Source organism: Ilyonectria robusta, assembly GCF_021365365.1.
Source record: "Ilyonectria robusta strain PMI_751 chromosome Unknown BGZ61scaffold_21, whole genome shotgun sequence".
Lineage (NCBI taxonomy): Eukaryota > Fungi > Ascomycota > Sordariomycetes > Hypocreales > Nectriaceae > Ilyonectria > Ilyonectria robusta.
In genome coordinates this window covers 500626-526833 of record NW_025764455.1, presented here as the reverse complement: position 1 = coordinate 526833, position 26208 = coordinate 500626, and the positions used below count along the sequence as shown (strand labels likewise).

Below are 26208 nucleotides of genomic sequence, written 5' to 3'. Positions count from 1 at the left end.
GAGTCCTGGTCGCGACGGTGGACTCCTGAAAGCCGTGGTCGGGAGGGGACAAGGCTGATGGCGGAGGCGGCGGTCGGGAGAAGGAGGGTTTGGTGAGTGGGAGAGAGAGAGAGGAGAGTGGGCGGCAGCAGCACCGGACTGCAGGTACTGCTTGCTTGGCTTGGTACGGAGCGCAGTACGTCGGTACCTAAGTTACTTGGGAGCGGTGCGTCGGCCCTTGGTACGCCAGTGAAGTTAGGCGGGCAGCAATCAGCATAGCGGGGGTTTGGGTACTTGCGCCGGCCGTACTGTGCTGGGTTCCCGCGAGAGAGGCTGGGAGGGGTTAATTCTTTTTCGGGGGTCGTGATTCCCGAGTCCGCACGGGACGCGGCAGACGACGAGACGAAACAGTCATGACGATGCACGGGATGGAGAAGATTCCACGGGGTCCGCTGTCGCAATCGGGTCCGCCATGGGATCTACATAGCTGCACTGTCTGAGGCAGGTCTCTCTCCCGTCCTCGTTGTCTTGGGTTCCGGATGCTGTCTCGCCCAACTATCAGATCGAGAGTGGTCCAGCTGCAGGCCACCAGCTCCAGGGCTGCTCGGTGGCTTCAGCGCTTGCCCCAGAGCGGGCAACAGCTGGCGCGCCCGCTGAAGGCGTTCCGGGGCTCCCACCTGGGGCAGTTTCGCTGAAGGTGTGCTGCCGCGACGATCCAAGACGATGGCCCTCGGGTACCTATGACTCAAGTACCTTAGGTCCCATGGTACGTGCGTCCTTGGGCATTGACTGCGAGATGGATAATACTTGTCTGTTTCAAATTAGGGGATACCTTCTATACCCCATACGGCCTAGTCCCGCGTCGCCTCCGCGGTGGCCGTGTGGATCCCCAGAATGGCTCTCTCTCGCCTGTCGTCTCCCATTGATGAGCCAGCTCCAGGCGGGCTCCAGACGGGCTCCAGACAGGCGGAAGGGCCCTACCGTTGGCAACTTGGCAGATGCTAGCCCTCCAGGCCGGTGCGCCAGCGCTGGCCGAGGGCTCAATGCTCAGGATTGCCATGCACGCGATTCATGGGCTGGGTGTCTGTTCAGGGCGCACGAGGCAGGGCCAGCGGGTAGGGGGCGGCGGCTGGATGGGTGAATGGGTGAATGGGTGGATGCATCATGGCTTAAAGGGCTTGCAGCCGCTTTGGGGTGGCGGAAGTGCAGGCTAGCACCGGCGGCGGTACAGAAGCAAGTTCATGTGGTGTTTGTCGTCGTCCTCCGCGCTTCGTATGCAGTGTGCAGTTGTGGTGGGCTTCGAGGCCGCGAATGGGGGGCCAGATGACCAGAAGGGCATGAATTTGCCTGGCGCGGATTTGTGCGAGAGGGATCCAAGCATGCATCCCTCGTCAGACAAGCAACCAAAACGTACGCATGTCTTGTATGTACGGATGCGTCCGTCCTGAGGCGTGCATGGAGGATGCATCCCGGAGTAATTTACTCACTCCTCTTTCCTTTTTGGATGCTTCCTTTCTTCTTCTTCTCTTCCTTCTAGTGTGGATTGTGTCAAATATACACCTCGCGTGTGCTCTTGATGGGCTGATGCGTCTTGTCCTCATCTGCTGCCGCGAAACTCCGCACGTGATTCTCTCTCCTCGGTTGACCGCTTCTGCTGGTTTGGCTCTTTTGACTCTTCTAAATCTTCGCAGTTCCCTCGTTCTCTCTCTCTCTCTCTCTACTTCTGAGGTTCATCAACTGGGTACGGTAGCGACAGCACGTACTGGCTTCACTTTTACGTTGCCAAATTGCTTATCTCCAGCTAGCTCAGCGGGTCTACCCATCCCATAGCTATGCTAACCATGCTAGCCGTCTTGGCTCCCACGCCACGCTTCATGCCCCGTGCACCACGAGCAGGAGGAGAGTCGTGTCCAGCAGCTGCTTGCTTGCTCTGCTTCCATCTGCCTGTGGGTTAACCACAGCCATCACCACATGGCAGATGGGCCACTGCACTGTACGTCAAGAGAGGGGCACGCACACACGATGCACACAATGCGCGACCCCCTCTTGGACCCTCGTTGAGCCCCGACACGGATACCCCTGAATGACACTCCGACAGTCGTGGTCTGTGTCGATAAACCCTTCCGTCCCCTTCCCCTCCCGAGCGACAACTACCCAGTCAGATGCGCATTATCAAGGTCACAGAAACACGACAAAGTCCGTTCTATACATAATCAGCCTATCAGCCGGCGACATACATAGCACAGCGCGTAAATAGCTGTCTCACCAAGGTCGCTATCCGCCGGGCAAAGGGCGTTGTCGGATTCGTTGCCCGATCTCGTCTGCTCTGTCAGCCTCCAAAGTGCAACGCTCCTCGTTTATGCGCAGCGACGCGTGGTGGCGGTTAACAATAATCTCCATGCCCAATCACCAGGCCCGAGCCCGAGCCAGCTACTGCCCTCATCCCCTTCCCTCGTCCTGGCAGGGTCATCAGATCGGGTGGCTCATGCTCAGCCCGCAAGCCCGCAAATCCGCAACCCACAGCTCCCATTCCCATTCCCGTCCCGCGCGCGCCCACCGGACAGATACATATTACATCTCCAACTCGCTTGGCGCGGCGCGGGACTCCCGTTAATTCTCCCACGGGCTTGGCCTGCGGGATAGAACCCTTTGGCAGAACCCTACAAGAGGTCAAAGAGCTGAGAGCTGAGAGCTCCCCCTCCCACTTGCCGGTACGCACTTCACACCCACATGCCTACGTATGTCGCACAAGACACATGCAACGATCAGCGCCGGCGCCGCAGCGGGTGGGCTTGTGCGCATGACAACCCGGCCACTGGAATCCCCTGACATCATCTCAGGGGGTGGGCGACTGTTGCCCCAAAGAAGGTTTCATGGAACCTTCGATGCAGGGCGCCGTCGTCGTTGACTCGTCGTTGGCCATCTTTTGCTGCTTGGCCTCTGGCGCCCCCCACCACAACAGCTTCCAGCTGCCAGTTCAGTCAAGTTCCATGCACCACACACATCGACGGCGCTGAAACACTCGGCTCCATGCACAGGCCGCCGAGAATGACACTGGCTTGGCCATGGGTGGAGGCCAGAGACTGCGTCCTGTGTAGACAGAATGACAAACAGATAGGTAGCCAGACAGATAGCCAGACAGATAGCCAGACAGAGTCTAGACCCTCAGTACATCGGAAAGGGGCTCGTCCGGCGACTTCTTCAGTCCTGAACCATGCTGGGGTTGTTGCAATGCGACCAAAATGCGACCAAAGAGATATTCCGAACAAGAGCTGACCGGACATTGTTATCGGGTAATGTCGATCATCGAGCCACGTCCTGGGGTACCCAAGCCGCACTCATTCAGGTCCGTTGTAACTGGCCTGTCGTGAATCTCAATCCAAAGTGACCTGCCGAGAGAATACTACCCAATGAACAAGGATTGGAACATGGCCAGAAGGAGCCGTGGGCTCGTGGCAATCTCCAGCGTCGCATCGTGCCAACGACCCTCACCTCTCCCTGCAGTGCGACTCAACCATGACTGCCACTCGCCACTAGACCCTCCCTCTTAATTGTTTTTTTTTTTCAACGAGGGGATTTTGGCCACACTGTTTGTCGATCGGGGGGGGTTTTTTCTCACTTTCAGCTGGTATCTCACCAACACTGAGTCGGACTATGACTTGAGCGTCATGCACTTGAGTCAGAACCCTAGGGTTTACATACAATGGAGAAGAGGCGTAAACGCAAATTTAGACCAGTGTTCATGGAGCTTCTGCAAAGGCGAAAAGAAGCCATGTAGAGGTTCGCGACGAACCACTAGCTGTTGTCCATCCCAAGCGCCCAACAGGTTCTCAGCTGCGGCCAACTGCTCTTCCCAACAACGTCTGCGCCGATGTATCCCACCTCAATACGCCTAACGCAACCACGTATTGCTTTTTTGCTTATCATCCACTGCTCCGTCGAAGGCAAAATATGTCAGGAGTTAATTAACCCCACGGTCCAGTGTATGTATCTATTGGAAACCGCCACTTGTCACTGCAGATGAACAAATTGATCATACCCCACGCATGTTCCCCACCAGTTGTTGACCATTTGGTGTCTCGTCCACGACTGTGGAATACCATCCTTTGTCTGGCCAACTTTGGCGCCATTCGCTCAGAAGTTGGCGGCTGTATTGTGGGTGTTTCATCTGTACCATCAAGGTTTTGGCGTTATTCAGATAAACGCAGCTGAATGAAGGTTCAAGATGAATAGACCTTGGCATGCTTGTGAACAATGCCATCGGGGCGCCAGAGAAATCCAGCAATGCCACAGAGCATAGAGAATGGTTGCAGCCAGTGTCCCAGTCTACACACGGTTTTCTCGGGGATCAGGGCATGAACAATAGCATATACACCATCTGTAATACAAACCATATGTACAGTGATACTCTTTCCGGTACCCTGTACAAGAGCTGGTCAGCAAACTTGTATTCTTCTAAACTCTCTACGCCGCTTAGAGGATCGACGATGTGACAGCACATGCCACAAATCACGATCGAGATTTCAATCCCAAGGAGGGGATGGTGTGGCCCATTACGTCGCACTTTATAGGAAATGTCATCAAGCTGCAAAGTCTATTGTCCCAACAGTGCCAGCATTGCGACGAACGCCATCACTGTATCATTCTCCGGATCCTCTTCTCAGAGTACCTCAGTATATTTTTTTTGGCATGTTTCCATCAATTGTAAGGATTCTAGAGAGGCCATCTAAACCCGAGACGATTACTTCAATTCCTCCCGCGTATTATCTACACATATGTCCCAATTGCACTGGACTTCCTTCAGCCGCCCCCGTTCTTTACTCTTGCACTCAACTTCGAGATCGCCGCTTAGTCGAGATAATTACGAGATGCGTGGATGATGGTTTTCTAATCCAAGGGATAGTATTCCCTGGACTCTGTAGCGCGACCTCAAGTGTACCTTGAAAGTAAAGTCACATTCGGAGTTGAAGACAAACGTTGTAGTCGGATCCATCCTTATGTTTCTGAGAATCCCGTCACAATATGTTGAGTACTACAGGCCACGCCTTGATATGAAGCAAATCTCTAAAGTCAATCCGAACGGCAGCACAAAATGCCGTTTCCCATGTGGTCTCGATGTTACCTCAGACGGAGCACTCTAGGTGCCGGTAGCATCCAAAACAGCTCTGAATGTTTTCAAGCATTTCCCCGATTGGCAGGGTAAAATATTATTCGTGCGACATAACCGCGTTAGCCAGATGTGTAGAGACGGGATCGGCGCGGCCGCGTTTTATTTCATGTTCCATCAAGGCGTGTTCCGACAGCGCGTGGTTCATACATGCATAAATGACGTTTGACCATGCCGGTTTGGTTTGGATACATACCAAACGAGTAACAGAACATGTTCAGGAGGGAGTGTTGTATCAAACCAACCAGACAAGACTAGGAAGAATGGTCGCTTACGAATCGTACCTCTCCGACTTCAATGCCCTTCTCGTCCTTGATGCCAGGATTGCCGTTGTTAATGGCGGTCTGTCTTGCTACCAGTAATAAATAGTCATCCCTGCATCCCCACCTTGGTCTTACAAGCAAGAAGTATAAAGAGAGCACAGACACAGAGCAGAGCCTATCTATGGAGTTTCATTGTTACCATTCATTATTACCAGTAGCATTGCGAGTGGGTTAGTTATTATATAGATGGTTCTCTGGCTATTATTAGAGCCAATGTTGCCAGGTGCAGCAGAGATCCCGTGAGATGTAACTTAGATCTGTGTCGGAAGACTTCACTCGAGCTGGGCCGCTCATTAATACGGTTTGGAATTTGTTAAAGTGATGAGTGACAAGTTCCTTGCAGTGTACAGACATGTTTCTGATTTATGTGCAGAGAGCGTGAATTGTTATGAAAGAAATCAGGCACCAACACCCTGCGTTTACTTGAACGTGTCGCCTACGCAACGCTCGGCTGTTACTTTGTCACAAATCACATATCACAATGGTACGCTTTCATTTTGGCCTAAACGAAAAGAAGGACTTAGCTACGTTTTATTTGCTCGCATTTTAGTAATGCATTTATGCTAAAAGGAAACGCCAACGTAGCTTGGATGAAGTCCCTCGTCTGAAGGCGTGGACAGTTACCAATTCTCCTACCCGGGACCGCGACCATATCAAATCCCACCACCCGCCTCCAGCGGTCTTAGGGGACGACGAGCCACTGGCGCCGCCTCCCGCCGTCAGCGGCATGGGCTTGTCTGGGGGTCATCTCCACAGCTTTACGGCGCAGCCAACATCGCCCCAGGGCTGGTCTAGCGGCCCCTCAGCCGCCTGGGCCGCCTGGGAGTTGCCGACCGCGAACCCTACCAGAATTGGCAGTGGACTCGTACTACTGTGTACATGCAGGGCTGCGACGACAGGGAGTCGCTTATTAGATAGATCTTGTCCGTATCTGCGCGAATCCGTGATTCTGTCTAATTTAGTTTGCCTTTGCAGGAGTATTACGGAGTACTGGGCATAAAGTTCTCAGGTGCTTGCAATTTCGTATCTCGAGCGAGTGCCCGCGGCAATGGTTGCTCTCCCAGGTCGCGTGCATATTTTTTGGTAACTTACAGTACGGGCGCAGCCGTAAAATAGCGGTAACAGCCTCCCGCCCGCACCTACGGCCGGCTATTCCTTTGTCCTTTTCCAGGCTGCCAACCGCGCGCTAACTAAAAAGCCGACATACCGCAAAGTGCACACAGCGCCCAGGCCAGGCCAGTAGGCAAGGCTAAGCCAATCTTATCAGCCAACAGAGCCTCCCATGTCTCTAGGCTCCATCGGGATCCATCCATCCAGGCCTGAACCAAACCAAACCTCCATCCGTTGGTTGTGTCACGCTTGTTGACCCTCCGGCTCCGTCTTCGCAAACCGCTCCTCCTTTCTCGCCATCCCGGTCGCGTCTCTCGTCGTCCTCGTCCATAAAGCCCCCGTGGATGCGACTCGCTGGGCTCGACGACGCCTCCGCCTCCCCCGTGTTTCCGCCCTGTTCTGTCGTGACACCGACTTCGTGAACCCACTTGACTCGATTCGAATCCGGACGACACACGCCCTCACTTTCCGACCTCTGGCAGTCCCCTGCTGCCGGCCATTCCGCTTCTCCCACAGCTGTGAGCTGCGAGCATTGTTTCGTCTACAGGGGCCGCGAGCCTCGCAACCATGTCCAAGAAGGACACCCTTCCCCCGATGGACCCCTTCTCGCCCGCCCATCAAACCGACGAGGGCTACTCCGAGGACCCTCTCAACCCATCCGTCAACCACGACCTCCCAGCGGCCCTGGCCAGCTTGAGATCTCCCGCCGATCTCCCAGCATGGCTCGCCGCCAACATCTCTCTGCTACCCGTTCAAACTCGGACTGGTACGTTGCTTGGCTGCTTGGTGCCCCGCAAACCGGATCATGACTGACCTCCCCGCAGAGTTGACGATGTCCCTTCTCGACCAACTTCCTACCTCTGTCATCGCAGAAATCGTCCAGCGACTAAATCCTAGACTATACATCGACTTCATCCGATATCTCCCCGCTGAGATCTGCCTCAAAATCCTCAGTTACCTCGATCCCGTCTCCTTGGTCAGTGTTACACAGACTTGTCGCGCCTGGTTCGATTTGGCCTTGGATCGAAAGCTATGGGAGACTCTCTATCATCTGGAGGGCTGGAAAGCCGTCTATAGCGAAATTGATAGCTGCGAAGTCAAGGTCAACAATGGCCTGAGCGTGTCGATCCGCCAACTGCACCGTTTGCAGTCGGTGCAAGACGCCCATCCAAACAAGATCCGTGCCATCGTTAACGGGGAGGAGGACCTTGAGATGACTGATGGCGACCGCTCACTTAGCTTTAGCGAGAGTTTTGCTGGTGGAAGCATCTTCGGTAGCCCCTCATCATCCTTTGCGTCAAATCGACCAGTCATCCTACCGTTGGGAGAGATGGATCTCGACGGCGCCAGCTCTAAAGGCAAAAGCGTCGACTGGAACCACTCATCATCTTCTGACGGCAAAGGGAAGCGCAAGGAACCAGGCGGCGAGGCTGATTTGACCCCTCCTCCAACGTCCACCGCCGAAGCCTTGGGCACCATGCCCCCGTCGTCGCTCTGGATCTGGGACGTCAATAGTGCCCGGTATCGAATTAATTGGAGATACCTGTACACCATGCGACGTCGACTCGAGTCCAACTGGGAACTGGGTAAGTACTCGACATTTCAGTTCCCCCATCCGAGTTACCCGGAAGAGGGACACCAAGAGTGCGTGTACACCCTCCAGTTCGACAACGACTATCTTGTCAGTGGTAGTCGTGATCAGAGCATGAGGATTTGGGACGTCCACACTCGTCGGTTGGTTCGACCGCCGCTGACAGGTCACATGGGTTCTGTGCTTTGCCTTCAGTTTGATGCCCACCCAGACGAGGACCTGCTTGTTTCGGGCAGCAGTGATTCTAACGTCTTCATCTGGAAGTTCTCAACTGGTGAGCTGATCCAAAAACTAACGAGGGCCCACCGTGAGTCGGTGCTGAATGTCCGCTTCGACAATCGGATCCTCGTTACATCGTCCAAGGACAAGACAATCAAGATCTTCAACCGCCACCCGTTGCGACACGGTGATTTGGGCTATGGTGGACATGAGCTTGTCAATCCCGTACCCACGAACCTGCGACGATACGGCTACGAACCGGACCTCGCTCAAGAGCTCCCCATTAAGCCGGCCTTCTCGCTTATTGGCCGTCTAGACGGACATAGTGCAGCTGTCAACGCCATCCAGGTGCGTGACCGAACCATTGTTTCTGTGTCAGGGGACCGGCACATTAAGGTCTGGAATTGGCCTGAGCAGGTCTGCACCCAGACTATCCCCGCACACGATAAGGGAATCGCGTGCGTCGAATTCGACGGAAGGAGGATAGTCAGCGGTAGCAGCGATTTTGAAGTTTGCATCTTTGATGCCCCGACAGGTCTCAAGGTTGCACAACTGAGAGGACACGCTCACCTGGTCCGAACAGTCCAGGCAGGCTTTGGCGATCTGCCTTACAGCAAGTACGAGGATGAAGCAGAAGCCAAGGCAGTAGATGCCGAGTACTTCCGAGCCGTTGAGGCTGGAGAAATTGATCACAATCTCGAACGAAGACGCCGCCGCGGTCGTAGGGCGAATGCCGGCAGCTCGCGACCTGAGGATCTCCAGGCATTTGGGGCTAAGGTTCCCCCTGGAGGTGGAGGTGGGAGGAAGTACGGTCGCATCGTGTCTGGGTCATACGACCAGAGCATTATTGTCTGGAGGCGTGACAAAGAAGGTGTCTGGAAGCCTGCTCATCACCTCCGCCAAGAAGAGGCTGCTGCCGCCGCCCAGCGCGATGTTGCTGCTGCAACGACAGCCCTCTTAGCAGCCCCTGGAGCTGCTCAAGGTCGTCCACCTGTTCGAATGCCAAATTCCAATAACATCCCTGGAGGACCGGTGCTTCTTCAACCCGGTGGATCTTCCGCTGCCCCAGCCTCCCTACGCGATCAACACGGAGATGGCTACCGCATCGCTGGCTCGTACAAGGACCTTATTGACCAGGTTGTGCCTCTGGGTGTCGTCGCCCTGAGGCAAGCAATGGCCATGTATCCCGTTATTCTGGCCCACCATACATATCTACAGTCGACCATCGAACGCGAACTGTCACCTTTCGTTCGAGCACAGCTCAGGAAGGCGGTAACAGATGCCTTGATTGCTATTCAACTCAACCAGGTAGCTCGGCAGCGGGCAGCGCAAGCGGCTCAAGGAACCTCAGGGACCCAAGGGACCCAAGGGACTCAAGGAGCTCCAGCTCACGCTGCACAGGGTGCGGCGGCCGTCGCCGGACCAAGTGTCCCTGCACCAGGTACTCCCGTTCATCCCTCTGCCATCCCGCGTGCAGCAACCGTCCCTCCCATGGGAGCAAACGCTCAATTTCAACTACCTCCCATTATCCAACCCGCCGTTGCTCAGCCTCCCGTTGTTGCCAATATGCAACCCCAAGGCGCACCTCCTGCTGCACCACCTCAGGGGGCCCAGGCGCAGAACCCAGCGCAAGCGGCCGCGCAACAAGGGGCGCATCACCACCCGCACATCGCGGCAGCCGAGAATGCGCCTGCTCGAGTCTTCAAGCTCCAATTTGACGCGCGAAAGATTGTCTGCTGTAGTCAGGCACCTGTCATCGTGGGTTGGGACTTCTGTAACAAAGATCCCGAATTGGAGGAGGCGGTGCGGTTCTTCGCCACGGTGGACTGAGAGACTGTCCTGGCACGGGAGGCAACACCTATATCTCTGGTTGACAACGGCACCGAGAATAGGGTGAGGATTTGGTTTAGCGATGGAGTTTCGATTCGTTTCAATATTAAGGGACCATCATCAAATGCGATGGGTGTTTGGTTGCTGTAAAAAAGACTTGTATCACATATCAACCTGGTAAACATTGACATAAGTCATGTGTACGGCATAGGACAAACCGATTCCCTGGATGGGGAGTATGGTCGCATGGAACAAACAAAATGCTATCAATATGAATATAACGATTTTTTTCTTGCCATGCTAATCCGATACTCCTTAACTGATAAAATGTGGTATGCCCGTGAGCCAATAATTATCCAACCAACGCCTCGTCGCCGCCCGTTAATGCGTCTTCTCCGTATATTTCCAGTCCTTTAGCTCCCCGATCATCCGGCAACCTGCTTCATCTTGGCCTCGGTCTCTGGCGGCTCATCGACAAAGTCGGGCACGACCTCGTCCTGGAGGAAGCCGGGGACGGCACCACCAAATTCGGCGTCCATCTCAACCTCCATGCCCAAGGCCTCTAGTTCAGCGTCCAGCTCGGTCTCGTCGACCTCGTCGGGGATGTCGTAGCCCCGGGACAGGCTCTCTTGGATCTCGTTGCCAACGTCCAGGAGATCGGCCATGTCGTCCTGCAGGCGCTCAATCTTGTCAATGTCAATCTTGCCGTACTGCCGGCGCAGCTCCTTGTTGGTGGTCTTCATGGCGTCGACCTGGGTCATGACGTTCTTGAGGTTGTCCTGCATGCTCTGGGCCTGCTCCATGTTCCAGACCTGGCTCTCGAGCTTCTCCTTCTCGGCCTCGTAGGCCTTGCGGCGCTGCAGCACCTTGAGGGCCTTTTGCTTCATGGCCTGCTTGCCGGGGCCGTCGCGCATGCGGGACAGCTTCTCCTGGTAGGCGCCCAGCTCGCCGTTGAGGGCCTTGAGCTTGGTGTCGAGCGAGGCGATGCGCGTGTCGAGGTTGCCGATGGCGCCGTTGAGGGTGGGTTTGGGGCCCGCGGGCTTGGAGCCGAAGAGACGGTTCATGGTGGGCGGGTGTTTCGACAACAAGGGGTTGGTTGGTAGTGAGGGGAGGTTATCGAAGTAGAATGGTTGCGGGTAACTTGGAATCTCGAAGCCTGGAATATCGGCGCCTGGTGGGGGATGACGTTTCGCAGGTGACGAGGCTCAAGCCAGCCACCATGGAACTCGGCGGGGCAAGTACCTAGGTACAGGGCAGCACCCCACTCTTCTGTATTGGTCGAGCTACTTGGACGACCTGGATGACTAAGCTCGCACCCTTGTCCGTTGCGTTGGGCGAGACTCACCTTATTCTCACTTTCAGCAGCGGAATGATTGGCTACGGAGCGGCAGTGTCGTAACGGCCGCTGGAAGAACGACCGCATTTCGATTCGATGTTAATCGAGGATCAATGGCTTTGTTTTGGCGAGGCCGTGTCCAGCTGCCAGCATTGGACTGGTCATACCGCCTTGCTTCGTGCCGAGAGTGGGCTCTCGCCTGGTGTAAGCCAAGGGCGAGACCCTGGCATGGAGCCACTGTTGATTTACGTTCACAACCACGGCAGCTGCAGACTGAACGAGGATTTTGGGTGGGAATTTCCTTTCTCTAGTCTTGATGCCTTGCTATTGTGCGTTGCTCCGCTACGTGAAATATCGAAGTGACTGGAATGTTGATGTGACACTCAAGCATTGTAAACACCGCCGTTTGCTCTCCAGCAGACATCCGAACTCTATTGTCTTGGGACCAAAGCCGTTTTCTAGTTTGCTCACCGTTAAACCGTCAAATCATCAACCCCCCAGCTCATCTTTACACGCCCCGCGGTAATAAACAAGTGTAGAGGGCGTTTGCGCCGACCCAGTGGAGCCCAAGGACCCCACGTGACCCACGCCGTTGTTTGGCGCACCTCGACGCGTCGCAAAGATTCTAGCACCCACGCCCACTTTGGCCCCGGCAACTTCTTCTACAACACACCACAGTAGAGCAAATCGACCACTTCTCGTCACCGCGACTTTTCGATCTCGCCACTGTGGTTTCCTGCACTTTGTACAGCTTCACGAAGCTTTGCACCCCATTTTCCGATCCGACTTGACTCGTTGCCCCGTACTGTGGCGCTTTGTTTACTTTCGCCCGTCTCTCGCCCCAATCCGTCGCGATGGCAGAGACGGATGCCCCCAACTGGGGCTTTGGCTTACCACCCATGAACATGTAAGAACCTCGCGCTATTGACGTGATATATATTCAGATTGCGATGTACTGACATATCTCGCCCCAGTAACCCCGTTGGAACGTCCTTCGTCACCCACTTTCAGACTTGCGACGCCACCGAGATGCCCTCTTTGAACACCGCCGATACAAACACCATGTACGCTTGGTTTGGATGCCCGTTGTATGGCCTTACATGTGTTAATAATATTGGAATAGGTCCTGGAACGCGAATTTCGCCATCCCCGTCCCTCATACCCGACTCCCCGCGTGGTCCCGCGTCGCGATTCAACCTCATGCCTCTACCAGCTTTACTGGTCCTATTATGAAGCGCGTTGGTCTCTGCGCCCGACGACCTATGATGAACGCACACACCGCTGCGCAGACCCAAACATTTGTCAAGCCTGTACCTGAGCCCGAAACCCGCGAGGTGGAGACTCGTAACATCCGGAGACGACTCGAGAAGTACCAGCCTGCCCAGGAGGAGGCTCAGTTTGAGGGCCGACCTTCCTCGCGAGCACAGGTGGCTGCTATGATTATGCAGGCCAAGGGTACGATTTTGGCGAGTTGCCTGTTTTCACGCAAGAGCTAACCTGCGCTAGTTGACACTTCCAACAACTTCATGCTTTACTCATCCTCGACCTCTTGGGAGGACAAGAAGCAGTGCCGACGCGGTACCTACGTCCAAGTCACCCCAGTCAAGCGATATGCCGGCTCCGACATGCCCAAGGGTATCGACCCTGTTGGCGGCAACAAGTTCAACATTTACAACGAAGTGATGCCAATCATCATCCGCGCCTTGAAGAAGGGTATGGACGAGGTGGACTACACCACTGCCTCCATTGCCGAGACTTCTTCCATCATGCTCGACATTCGCAGAGATCCTCGACGACATGTGGCCGCACGAGGTGTTCCAGACCTGTCTGATATTGCCGATGTGACGGAGCCTCTAAGCCCTCACATGATTAAACCCCCCACCCTCAAGGCCGAGTCGCGATCCCCTCGAAAGCGAATTGCCCGACTCACAAGCCCCATCAAGAATGGACTCCACCGTATTACCAGCAGCATTGTCAAGCTGGTCCCTAGCGCTAGCCCCAAGGCTGAGCCTTCTCCTACCAAGTCGGCATCTGCGCCATCTACTCCCCTCAGGCTGTCTCCCACCCCCACGAAGCATGCCATTACTCCAGCTGGCAACTCTAGCCCCTTGTCGCGATTGTGGCATACCGCGCCCCAAAACCTCTCGATTGAAGAGTCACCCGCCCGTCCTGGTCGCGTTTTCCGAGCACCATCTTATGCCGACTCATCCTCCCTCACCAACCAAACGAGCAATGCCTCACTCTCTGCTGAGGAGTTCTCTCCGGTCAAGTTCTCCCGGCCTGTGGCACCTACTCCCTCTCGATGGAACCGCCCTGAGCCAGCCACCCCTCAGGCCCTTACACCGATGCCCATCAAGTGGACTCCTGGTCGGAGCGACAGCCCTATCGGCTTGGCCGCTCTTATTCCCCCATCCACTCCCCAAATGCCAAAGTGCACCTTCAAGGTTGAGACACCCACCAATGCCGAGTTCCACTTCGGCGAGGTGTCTGCCTCGTTTAATTCTCCTTCTTGGATGAACGCCTCTACCAAGGCCAGTGAGCCTCGAAGAATCAAGACTGTCAACTCCGCCCGTCGCCGACAGAGCGAACCACTTCTGCGACAGCACTTCAAGTCGCAGGCCCGACGTAAGTCGTTGTCGCCGCGAAAGGTCAGATTCCAGGATGACGATATTGTCTGCGACAATGCCTCTATTACACCGCCCCTGCCTTTGGCATGCCCTACTGCTCCCGAGACCAACGTTCCTAAGAACGTTAGTGCTGCTGACGAGGACGTCACAATGGCCACTGCCGAGCCCATCAATGTTGAAGCCGAGCCTGAAACCGCGGTTGAAGACAAACCTGAACCTGTCCACCAACAACCCCCAACTGTTGCTGTCACTCCTGCTGAGGACACCCCAAATATCCATGCTCCCACTCTCGAACACGGCGTTTTGAACATTGACATGCGCCAGAACCCTGATATCTTCGGCGCGCAAGTCTCTTCCCCTCCCGCCCCCGTGCAGCAACTTGCTCAGTTTGCGAACGATGGATGCGCTGGCAACGCTAAGGTCGTAGTCACGCAAGAGAATAGTAGACTCTTTGTTCGGTTTAAGCTTCCGACCGACTACTCCTACATGTTCCCAGACAGCCAGGGACTCGATGAGTCTCGCTTCACGACTTCACCGTCGGCTATTTCTTCTTCGCCTAGAATCAACTTCAACAACCACCGTCAACATTCTTTCCAGCATTCTGTCATGTCTCCGGCTTGGTCGAACTTTGACAACACCCCCAACATGTCGGCCAACGCTGACCGAACGCTGGTTATGGATTGGCCTTTGAACGGTTTTGGCTCAACACAAAAGACTCCTTCGAAACGAGACATGTCCTATAGTGTTTTGGAGCAGACTCCTACTATTGCACCGGGCCTTGCACAACATGCCACCCCTTTGGCGCAGACGCCGGTGGTCAGAACTCCCGAAGTTCCCCAAATGGGCAACTCCAGCCCCCTGTTTTCCGAGCTCACTGCTTCTGCGAAGCCTACATCGCCTCTTGAGCCTACCCCTATGCGAGAGCGCATTGAAGAGACCCCTATCAAGTCTACAGACGCAAACACACCTACTCCTGCTCCCTCGACCGTGGCAAATGTCACACCTGTTCCAGCTAACAATGTCTTGGTGGCGAACGGCACTCCATCTGTGGCAACGACCCCTACAACCTCCTTTACTCCTGTCAACAAGACATCGCCGCGAATTCAAGTCACTGCACCATCTGATGATACCTCGACAACACCTGAGAAGATGACACCAGCGAAGACCACACCCGTTCCAAACAGCCCTGCAGTTCCTGCGAGCGCTCGCCAAGAAACTTTTGACGATAGCCCTGGGCGAGATTACATGAGAGACTTTATCAAGCGTTCCCGTCAGACCACAACTACAGAAACCGGCTCGCCCATGGCGCCTTCAGCGAAGCGACAACCTCTGGTGGCTAAGAGCCCCAACACTGGAAGTCCTCAGAAGAAGCGCAAGCTTGAAAAGGACGAAGAGGCTCAATCGCCGCTTAAGAAACACAAGGAGCCTAAGGAGTCTAAGGAACCCAAGGAATCCGACGAGCCCAAAGAACCAGCGGCGAAGCGTGTCCGCCGCACTGCCAAGGCCACCAAGCGGAAGGTTGACCCGGTCGTGGACAAGGCTGATGACGCCCCAACCGTCCCGGAGGTGACGGCCGAACAGGTCGACAGGAAGGATGACCAAGATGATGAGGCCGAGCTGGATGGGCCATTGACTCGACGATCTACTCGTCTACGCACCCAGACTGGAATCAGCTCGGGACCGAGATCATCGATCCCCACTGCCATCAAGCTGGGCCGATCTGGTGCTGGCCGGGCCGGCGGTGCGGTCCTAAACTCGACTGTCCGAAGTGATCAACAAGAGCTCACCGCGCAGACGCGCATGAATACGAAGAAGAATAAGGGATCTTCTGAGTATCCCGCGCAAGTTCTGGCTAGAGTTGCAGAATCTTCGCAGGGGGACGACTCGGACAATAGCTCAGATGTGCCATCAGACTCGTCTAAGGGACGAAAGTGTGTTGTATGGAAGGAGCCTCTTGAGATGGTCAAGGAGGAGAAGCCCTCAAAGGGCAAGACAGTGCCAAAAGCCAAGGCTACCCAGGGGAAGACGGGCATCGCGAAGCCCAAGACGACTTCCCAGAGCAAGCGCACGGCAAAGCTTGCAGAGAACCTGGGCATGGTGGCTAATGGTACACCTGCGCGGCCGACGCGAATGACGCGATCGAGAACTCGCTCGCAGATTTAGGTGGGGATGAGGGCACTTGGTGGCCGAGCCGAGGATGACAACGAATCACCCCAAGCTGATGAAGATGATGTTTGAGTTTTATGGTAATTGGTTCTGCATTTGACTGGCGTTGGAGGAAAGGTACACTCTGAGATGGTTGCATCAGATTGAGACGAGAGTACGAAGACTGCACATTTGCATTTGCGGCAGGCGTTGGGAGTGGTCACACGATACCACTTTAGACCGACCATGTTTGAGTTGTCGCTGGGAAACAGCGTGTTGGATTTTCATTTCTGCGAAGGCATCGCACAGGAGTTTGAGAGACGAATAGTCGGAGAGAGATGCGAGCCGGAACAGAAGGTTGCGGCATTTGCAAAGGGTCGTGAGATAGATACCCGTCCAGGTAGAGTTGGACTGATGGCGGATTCGCACATGCGGCAGTCGGCGGCCTTTAAATCTGAACCATGTTAGAAGTCTTGATCAAGTAAATGTTTCTTCTGCATTGCACGTGTTGTGGGATGGATGGGCTGGATGAGGCTCATGTCATGGCGGTATTGTGGGGATGGTGTTGCATACACAAACAAAGGAGGCTAGGCAGAGGAGGCTAGGCAGAGGAGGCTCATCAGACAAGCACAGACGGTGCAACTGAGATGGGTTACGACTACCGTGTAGAATCTGGAATAGTAGAAATATTTGCACAATTAGATGTTCCAACGCGTGTCTGGGTTCCTTGTTTTGAGCCCATGGCGTAGCTTTGAAGTGTGAGTTTAAGCTTCAGCTAGCGTGTTTCTAGGGAGCCGTATTTCAGCCTTACAAGGCGCATGGTATATATGGCGCAGACAGCTTCATGATGGGCAATAATTGAGCTTGACGGAGACATGACTACTCTGGAGATGTCTTGACTGCCTGATTCCAAGGCTTTCATGGTTATGCACACCGAAGGATTGACTCACTCACCCACTCACTCACTTGACCAAAACACCCCACGCGCCAACGCCAACTCCTCACCGGTCCCCGAGACAAAAGCCCGATGCGTTGTCTCTCTCCCCGGCGGCCTGACTCTCTCTGGCGATTTAGTCCGTCCGTCCGGCCTTGTCTCGTCTTGTCTTGTCTTGTCTCGCCTCGTCCCGTCCGCCCTGTCTCATGCCACCTCGTCTCTCGCCTCGCCCCGCCGGCCACAAGGCTGCGGGCAGCCGACACTAACTCAGTTCGTGCCCAATTGCCAACAACCCACCCCGCATCGTCATCGCCACTCCAAAGCGACGGAAGCCCGCAGCGGAAGACATCGCGGCGCATCCGCGTGTGTCTCACGCGCCCCCCGCTGCGCCGCCAGACGAAATGAAATGGAATGGAGCAGAAAAGAGCCGTGGTTTTGCCCTCTCGTCGTCGTGCCGCTGGGAGGGGGTTGCACGCAAACACGGCAGGCGGCAGGACAACACACCGCACAGCGCAGCACAGCATAGCATGCGGCGGAGCACAGCCCGGGGGAAGAGGGAAGGGGGAAGAGGGGGAAGAGCAAACCATGGTTCGTCCTTCTTCATCCAGCCTTCACGCCCGATGCTCGTCTCCCGGTCACACGGCCGCCCGTCTCATCCACGTCAAACGCCAGCCCGTCAAACCAACCCCCCCTTCGCTGCGGCCCCGTCTGCGGCCTCTTGTTCAGTCAGCTGCACCACCAGAATACTAGACAAACTGCTGGAGAACACACACACACACACGATGGCCCAACCCCCCATCGCGAAACGAACGCTCTGATACGCGACGCGCCAGCATTGGTTCGTCCCGCCAGGCCGAGCACACGCACACGCAACCCGGCCGAGCGGTGGCTGGCCCCCCCGTCGTTCCGCCGCCGAAACACGGTGGCGCACACCGGCCGCGTAGAAGACCTGAAACGCGGCCGGCGCGCGGGGACTAGAGGAATGGGTTGGAGCGGAACGGGAGGTTGTGCATATCGTCATTGTGAGGATCGATCAATTAAGTGGACTGACTATTATTGCTCGTCGTCTTGGTCAGATGTCAACTGTGAGCTGTGAGTTGTGATGCGCAGTCAGAGCCATGTCCATCCTCCCCGGGTCTAAGCTGGCTACGTCTGTCGCATCGTCCGTCAATCATCACCACTCAATCAACCCATGCGAGATGCAACCGTTCGGTTCTTCATTTGTTTGCTTCCGTGCTTGCTTCCGTGCTTGCTTCCGTGCTTGCTACCCGTCCTCTGTACCTCTGGTTCGTGGGAATCCCCGTTTCTACTGTCCGGTTCCTAGTTCCATGCAAACACCCACCACTAACATGACAGGTCATCCATCCACTCACTTCATCATGAAACCAATATACAAATAATCACACACTGCACACTGCACACCATCCGATAATTGATTTGAACTCTCTTGTCATTCAACTTGTTCTTTCTCATCTGCAAGGGCCGTCTGACCCTGATCCTCCTCGACACCAAGGCTGCCCATTCAGCCGAGGCCGGAGAGCTGTGTGTCATGGCAAACACAGCCAACGTTTCTCGTCCCCTCATCCTCCACCCGTACACAATATCCCTGTACAAACATCAACACACAACCCAGTAGAATCCTCCGGGATACACATCATGGTACAACATCTTTTGTATGTGACAGCTTCCTCCTGGCCTTGTCTTTGTTCTGTTTTGTCCAACCTGCCAGTCCGTATCCAAGCCAATCACTCAGTAGTCTTTCCCCTGTCCCTTGCCCGCGAGGTGCGTCGCACACGCCCCAAGTCTCATGCGCAACGCCAACGCACCTCCAGATTAAACAAATTTTCAAAAATGGAAAAACTCCAGGAGCACGATCCAGGTCGCTTCGCTCCTTGTCCCTTTTTTTGCCGCCTTCCAGATCTAAAACTTTTGGATTTTGAACGCTGCAAATGGTCCTCTGTCCAACGCCCGTTTTCCTCCCCTGATTATCTACAGGTCTAAACAATAGAAAGCGTAATGTTCAACGTCTCCTTCAGACGCTTTGGGTTGTAAATGTGTGCTGTGGTGCCGTCGTGGCCGTAACGGGATCCATGTCCCAAAAAAAGGAGTGACAAGAGTCGGGGTATCTCTCAGTAAAATAGAAAACAAGCGCATAAAAAAACAAACCAAGCAAACCCAGGTGCTTGGTGTGTCGTGTGTGAATGTCGTGGGCGAGTCATTTCGTTAAAACTCGTCATCGAATCCAGGTCGTAATAGAAATTATCGTTGGGTTGGTTGACGTTCGTGTTCGCCTCAGCACCCATTACTTTCGGAGGCCGACCTTGCCGGCCAGGCTCCTCCAAAATCGCGCCCCCTTGCGCTCTTCGCTGTGCGTCCGTAGCATGACCTCGTCCCGTTGCATCGGTCCCACAATGTCCTCGTCGCCCCGGGCGGGGAACTTGCCCTCCGCGTCGAGCAATCGGGGAACCGCGCTGGGCAGTCCATCCTCCAGTCGTCGCCATTGCATGCCCGCAAAGACGTCGTCGACCGGGGGACGGCCCAGGAGCGCAGTACCGCCACTACTAGCGCGCGCGCGTCCGCGGCCTCGGCTGCGGCTTCGGGAGGCGTTCATTGAAGGGGAAGCCGAGTTGGTCACCGCCACAATCTGCTCCATAAGGCTGTCGTGGGTCGATCGCCATCGCCTCTCCGTCTCCGCCCACTTGGCCTCCGTCAGCGCGTAAATCTTGCTCGTCTCGCCGTAGTTCTCGCCAGTTCGCACCAAATGCTTAGTGTAGTTGCACCTGGCCATGTCCCAATCGTTGCGCAGCTGTCGAAGCGCCTCCAGGTTGATTGTCTCGGGCTGGTAGGGCAGGGGGGTAATGGTGAAGTTTGCGTGTCCGAGACGGTCCGACCATTCATCGTGCTCCTGTAGCATCGCGGGGAGCGGGAGAGGCAGCTCGGGGCTACTTGGGCCGTGTCGGAAAGATGAGACAGACGGCTTGGTGCTGAGGGCCGGTCTCGGGAACTGTGTGAGTGTGGGCGGGGGCGATTGGATTTCAGTGGTGGCTGGAGAGGGCGCCACGGTAGGGGACTGCAGAGGCGACTCTGGGGGAGGCTTGCTGAGACCGCTGGTCATGAGTGGCGGCAGGAGAGGTGTGGTGGCCATTCCACGCTCGCGTTCCAGGCTCGATCGTTCCTGGTAGGTCATGGGCTGGTCGATATCGATGGGCGAAGGTAGATTGATGCTCTCAGTACTCTCGAAAAAGGACAGGGCCGGCGTGGGTAGGATCGGCTCGTTGGCGCGCTCAGGGCCAGGTCGGCTCGGGGCAGACATGGACGACGAGCGGCTTGAGGGAGCACCCGAAAGCACGACGCTCTCGAGGCTGAGCTCGCCGCCGGGAGAGAGGATCGGGTTGCCTCTTCGGCTGCTGCTTCGGCTGCTGGCCTTCCAGCGGGTCATGCTGGGCAGGCGGGATCCAATGCGCGAGGTGAGGCCGCTGAATGGGGATTCGCTTCCCGACTTTTTCCTGTTAGAGTAGTTGGCGTCGACCGAGACGTCACCGTCGCTAAGGAATCCCATGTCGTAGTCCAAGTCGTAATCACTGACGAGGTTGCCGTGAAACATGATGTCCTCGGAACTATTTCGGTGCTCACAGGGCTCGTCACCTATGTGGAAGAAATCGTCCGTGTTAGTGAACCGTCCCTCGAGGTTGCAGCGCGAGGCAGGGCGAAAGGGGAGGGGAAAACATACAGAGACAGCTGTAGAGACCAAAGTGATCGTCCATATCGGAAGCGTCGTCGTCGTCGTCGTCCTCGGGCTCAAAAGGCTCTTCCTGCACGTCGGGCAACAGACTCTTCGACTTGGAATGGACGGTTTGCGTAGTAGGCGAGACTGGGCTCTCCTGCAACTGAGGCGGGAGATCGAGAGACGAGGCAGAGCTGGAAACTCGGAAGTGGCCCTTGGGAGAAAAGGTCGGGGTAACGGGCGAGGTGATGTCGGACGAGGACGAGTTTGTGGTGTAGTAGACGTAGGAGAGATCGCAGTCGGGGCTGGACTGTTGGACCTCCCACTTGCGGCGCTGGTCGACCAGCTGCGGGAGGAGCAGCGGCTTGAGGCTGGGCGACATGATGCCGGCCGTCGGTCGAGACCGTGGGTAGAGGGGCGGGAGAGGGGAAGCCGTGACTTGCTGAGTGGTTGTTGTATTGTTTTTGGGATGTATGACGAAGAGAGGAGGGAGGGTGGAAGAGGACGCCGGCCGGTCTAAGAGGAACGAGTTGTGATGGCTGAGGAGTGGTGTGGGTGTGGCACAGCAAAGAGCAAAGTACTTAGTGGCGGCGGATCCGAATGTGGATTGATCCGTCAAAAATGTGGGATGGCAAGAAGCAAGCACGGGCGCGGTCGGTCTGGCGGGGTGGGCGCTGTGGATGCAGTGGGTAGTGGGTGCAGTGGGCGAAGGCGTTGGCACTTGCACTTGCACTTGCGCGCTGGCGTTGGGCACCGGGATGCGGTGGCTGCTTCTGGTCTGGCGGGAGGATGGTGGGGTAAGAGCGACTGAGCGAGGGTAAGAGCGAGGGTGGAGGGTGGACAGGGAGCCTGGCAACCTGGCTTGGGACCGCGGCTTCCTAGTTTTTTTTCTCTTTCCTCCCTGGGTAGCGGGCGGCGGGCGGTGCTTGGATCCGGGACCCGGTGCTAGAGGGACGAGGCGAGGGGGACTGGTGGCACCCTCTTTCCTCGCTACTAGCACTTGTTGATTGTTGTTGTTTGGGTGGGTGCCAACAACAAAAACACAGTCGGTTATAATGACGATTGCTTTTTCTTTTTCTTTTTGTTTAGACTTTGCCGCCGGTGGGTGTGCGGTGTTGGCTGGTGTACGGTAGGGCGGCTGTTTGTTTGTGACTTGTAACAAATTCTAGATGGCTGAACTGTGCTGCACTGAGTTTTCTCAATACACAGAGAGGGGAGGTGGAATTGATCCGAGAGAAGCCGCTGGGAGACAAAAAGGGCAGAGAAACTAGCCGGACACGATGGTTATAATCGATGCGGAGAACCAGGGCGTGGGAATGAATGGGCATGGGACATGGGCGTGGGATGATGCGATGGGCTGGGCAGCAGGCACGCAGCGTGGGCGTCGGCGCGGGGGTTGCAGGGCGACTTGAGTTGAGGTGGTTGAGCGACTGATTGAGAGGGAGCAAGGGAGCTTCCAGTCGTCCACGTGTTGAGCTGTCGGTTGGGCGCAAGTACATGGGCCAGTTGCTTGATGCTGCTGCTATGATGCTACCCGCGGCTGTAGACCGGTGCGGTACGTACTTGCATGGAATGGATGTACGATGTAGGTGGTAGGTATGTCTGTATGTAGGTATTATGCACGCATGTACGGTGCGCAAGGTAGGTGGTGCACTTTGCGGTATTGTTCCTGGAATAATCCTCTTGTCCTTGTTGTGTTGTGCTGTAATGCTGTGCTGTCGTGTTGCGGTGCGGCGTTGCGGTGCGGTGCAGGCCAGCACTCAATCAGCCTTCTGTGTGGTCAATGTCGTCGCGGTGCGTGCTGCTGCAGTGGTCTGCCGTGCTTTTGCTCTGGGGACAAGAAAGGTAGGTAGCTATAAGAGCGCCCGGCTATAGGGCCTGGCAGGCCCAGGATCACAGGGGAAGCAAAGAAGGTGGGTGGTGAGTGGCCGGGGAAGGGGGACGGATGGCACGGCGGCCTGGGGTCGACAGAGAGAGGCTGTCTCGCCTGTGAGTCTGTGTCTCCGTCTAGACGGTCTGGTCGACGTTTCTTTTTTCCTCCCTTTGCGTGCTGTCGATTTGTCGTTGCAGGGTCAATGTGACGTGGAGTGAATCAAGGTGGAACTGCAACGGCGAGGTTCGAGCACAAAGTCGTAGGTTGCGGGTTCCATCCAAGTGCAAGCGAGTCCTGAGCCTGAGTCCGACTCCGAGGGCGGCTGGTTTGCCTGCAAAACCCAGCAGCCGCAGCCTCTCGTGGTTGGGCGGGCTTTCTCTCGACCCTGCGGTGGCAGCGCCCCCAGTGACAGCCCCTCAGAAAGCCCAGTGGCAGCCCGTCCAGCCTACTCCGCTGCGACGCTACCGCCAGGCCAGGCTACCAGGCGACGGCTCCCAGCGTCCACGGCCACTGCAGTGGGGTTTCCAAGGACCTTTTCCCGGCTCGGGCTGCCACCCAATGGGTTGGTCGGTGGACATTTTCGGTGGGGAACCAGGACCCTGGTTGTTCTCTCTCGGGCTTGTTTGCTGTGTTCCCGGCCAGGATCAGGCCTGGAAACAGAAGAAAAGAAGTCCTGGAACCCCTCCCACACTTCCGCGCTCCCTGTCAACCGCTAGCCGGAGGGGGACTACCCGCAGCGTCCAATGCTCGCTCACAAAGATCCTCTGTCCATGAGAGAGTTCTGAGAAGCATAGCAGGGATACGGCATCAGGTCTCTCCTCACTGCGGGCTTGCCCTGGTTGGTCCTGCACTCTTGCTGGCTCACGTACTGGCTGGGCTGATTGACAGACGACTTCTCGTGGGCTGCACGGGGGACAGGTTGCGTGTCTGTCGGACGGAATGGGACAATCGCTGGCAATTGGGAACAAGCAGACACGCCCAGAAATGGCACGACCATGGCGGCATACGCCCCCTCACGCCGCCGCGCAGTAGGTGACGCTGTCAGCGCTGCCGCTGCCGCTGCCGCTGCTTCTGCGGGTGCTGCATTCGTCCTGCTCCCACATCCCACACGGAGGGAGGGGGGAAATGTCGGGGGAGTAGACGAGCACATGCGATTGGGGAATGCCACTGGTCGCGAAACTCCGGGGGGACAAACATGACAGCAGTTCGGACGGGACGGAGAGTGCAGTTGCGTATCTACGGGAGGTGGGTGGCTGGTGTGCCACCCTTCCCAATGGTATGGTAACAGAGGAGAGAGAGACTCTTAATGTTGAGTCTTATTGATTCATTGTTCGCCCATTGACCGAGAGCCAGTCAGCGTAGCCTCTCCATTGTTTGTTGAACCAGCGTGTTGATTTTCTCTGCCTATTCGAGCTATGTGCGTCATGTTTTTCCATATGTGTTTGCTTGCGGTGGACTCTTTGTCCTTTGTCACTATCTATCTTCCTTCCCATTCAGTCGGATAGCAAACAACCCCCAACTCTGCACCTCTCCTTGCTTCTTTGCACCTCCGCGCCTGCTTGCTTCCCCGACACTTCCCCGACCTCAGAAGCCAGCCCCCGATGCAATCCCGTTACACCTCCTCCCTCGCTTCGCCTCTCATATCCTCCTCCCTATACCGTCTTCTTGCCCCCAAGGATCCATCTTCCCACTTGTCGTCCCACACCGGGTCGAGCACAACCGCACCGCCAGTATTGGCAGGGGGGCGACGACACCGTCCCCAGCATCTGGCACCTCCTGGCCTCGTCCCCCCGGTGCTGGCTGGCAGGTCCCCAAAGTCTCGATTCCCTGGTGTCCCGCCCGCTCCGCTAGGAGCCCGGAAAGCGAACCCATGTCCCGGAAGCTCCATCTAACGTCGCTCGCCGCTTCCCGCCTCTCTGGACCCAATGCTACTCCTGTGCGCAGACTGGCTCGGAGGCTCGGGGTCTGGATTCGCCTCTCGACGTTTGTCGGTCGGTTACGTTTTGTCGGTGCCTCGCTCGGATTGACTCAAGACCGCTCCCGGAGCTACCAAACTCAACGCACAGAAGAGGCAGTCTCGCCGTAAAGCCACTGACGACACAGGTCCCTTCATTCCAAGGCACAAGCCGTCACGCAATGCATTGTCACTGCCATGTGCCCTTTCAATCTAAGTGCCCAAAACTGCATCATTACGTCGTCAACAACCCAAGCTGGTTGCCCAGAGTGCTGATCCCTTCCCCAATCAGCCTGCGGGAGCCCAACCTACCAGCAACGTCAATGCCAACGAAGGCGTTCGTTTCGGTCGTGGTGTCTCGGCAGCGACCCGTTCACGTTTTTCCGGCCGCCTCTCCGACGTCCACGTCCGCGATGCCCACATCGGTCATCACGGGATGCCTGGTCTCTGTGACTAGGGCCGCCCTGATTCATGCTTGGTTCTGGTTTTGTTTTTGCGTGTAAACCGTCACTTTGCATTGCCTCGTTCCCCGGTCCGATACCGTCCTTGCCTCCGCCAGCCCGGCTTTGTCAGAGCTAACGCGATCGCATCCATGTCTTCTCGTCACCGACTCCAGGTTTGGCTCCATCGCATCTGAACTTGAGACGGCTGGAAATTTCTCGTACGTACTACGCAGATGGATATCCAGATGAACCCCAGGCAGACCCGTCGCCAGGGGAGGCTTCCGGGTGTCCCTCCGAGACCCCAACTTTTGGGCCATGACTCCCAGCATCGCCCATGCCCATGCTACTTGACTCTCCTGGTACCGCGAGACTCGTGGCCGACGGGGCACGACTGCCCGTCGAAGCATAGCGGCCGCTGTTAGGGCATTCCCAAGGGATAGGAAACGACGCGGCGAGCGGGGCCATGGAAGGGTATGGAAGGCATCCTAGAGGAGGACCGGCGCTGGTGGCTGGGCACCAAGAGACACCAGCCGGGGCCAGAGGGCACCAAATCGCGCCGGCGCCGTGGATGCGACCGCCGTGGTCCAGCGCTCCGGGAGCGACCCCAAAAGCTTAGTTACCAGGTATGGGTGTGCCGTCGCTCATTTCCCTCGCTAAGCTTCAGTTGTTCGTGTTTGAAGTAGATCTGCCGTGATTTGGGTAGCTGTCATTGAGATTCAATCTCTTTCTTTACGAGTAGCGACACGGCGGAAATACAAATTTCGCCTCCGGTCACGGGTCGGGAGCGGATAAATCGTCCGGGATTCTTCAACACCGCCAACTCAAAGATCTCCGCCACTTGGCAGACCGACCTTTCATCCCTTTCGCAACAGCAATCCACCCGCAATTCGCCAGGTTCCGATCCAACCGCCCGACCGCTGAGTGCAAACAGACTCCAGGCCCTCAGCGCCAGG

The 26208-nt window shown here is 56.2% G+C and overlaps 5 protein-coding genes across 5 annotated transcripts; 2 read left to right on the top strand and 3 right to left on the bottom strand.

Moving 5' to 3' along the window:
- Window positions 1-6701: 6701 nt before the first annotated feature.
- BGZ61DRAFT_591621 (uncharacterized protein) lies at window positions 6702-10502 on the top strand. Its single transcript, XM_046256693.1, has 2 exons — window positions 6702-7345; window positions 7404-10502. The coding sequence occupies exons 1-2, from the start codon at window positions 7147-7149 to the stop codon at window positions 10217-10219; spliced, it is 3015 nt and encodes a 1004-aa protein (XP_046099672.1). The 5' UTR covers window positions 6702-7146; the 3' UTR covers window positions 10220-10502.
- Window positions 10503-10644: 142 nt separating this feature from the next.
- BGZ61DRAFT_361709 (Snf7-domain-containing protein) lies at window positions 10645-11283 on the bottom strand (the record flags this gene model as incomplete). Its single annotated transcript, XM_046241290.1, has 1 exon — window positions 10645-11283. One exon carries the CDS (start codon window positions 11281-11283, stop codon window positions 10645-10647), a length of 639 nt encoding a protein of 212 aa, XP_046099671.1.
- A 1126-nt stretch (window positions 11284-12409) lies between these two features.
- BGZ61DRAFT_536675 (uncharacterized protein) lies at window positions 12410-16345 on the top strand (the record flags this gene model as incomplete). Its single annotated transcript, XM_046254434.1, has 4 exons — window positions 12410-12462; window positions 12530-12619; window positions 12679-13010; window positions 13062-16345. The coding sequence occupies 4 exons, from the start codon at window positions 12410-12412 to the stop codon at window positions 16343-16345; spliced, it is 3759 nt and encodes a 1252-aa protein (XP_046099670.1).
- Window positions 16346-17179: 834 nt separating this feature from the next.
- Window positions 17180-18243, bottom strand: BGZ61DRAFT_103337 (uncharacterized protein). Its single transcript, XM_046236852.1, has one exon. The coding sequence runs from the start codon at window positions 17846-17848 to the stop codon at window positions 17252-17254; it is 597 nt and encodes a 198-aa protein (XP_046099669.1). The 5' UTR covers window positions 17849-18243; the 3' UTR covers window positions 17180-17251.
- A 1320-nt stretch (window positions 18244-19563) lies between these two features.
- Window positions 19564-21367, bottom strand: BGZ61DRAFT_536674 (uncharacterized protein; the record flags this gene model as incomplete). Its single annotated transcript, XM_046254433.1, has 2 exons — window positions 19564-20906; window positions 20992-21367. The coding sequence occupies 2 exons, from the start codon at window positions 21365-21367 to the stop codon at window positions 19564-19566; spliced, it is 1719 nt and encodes a 572-aa protein (XP_046099668.1).
- Between the last annotated feature and the right edge of the window lie 4841 nt (window positions 21368-26208).

Bases quoted from the DNA above. Each gene is read 5' to 3' on its own strand.
- BGZ61DRAFT_103337 (XM_046236852.1), bottom strand. From the start codon at position 17,848: ATGGTTTGCTCTTCCCCCTCTTCCCCCTTCCCTCTTCCCCCGGGCTGT.
- BGZ61DRAFT_591621 (XM_046256693.1), top strand. From the start codon at position 7,147: ATGTCCAAGAAGGACACCCTTCCCCCGATGGACCCCTTCTCGCCCGCC. The intron at 7,346-7,403 runs GTACGTTGCTTG...ACCTCCCCGCAG, and splicing joins ACCCGTTCAAACTCGGACTG to AGTTGACGATGTCCCTTCTC.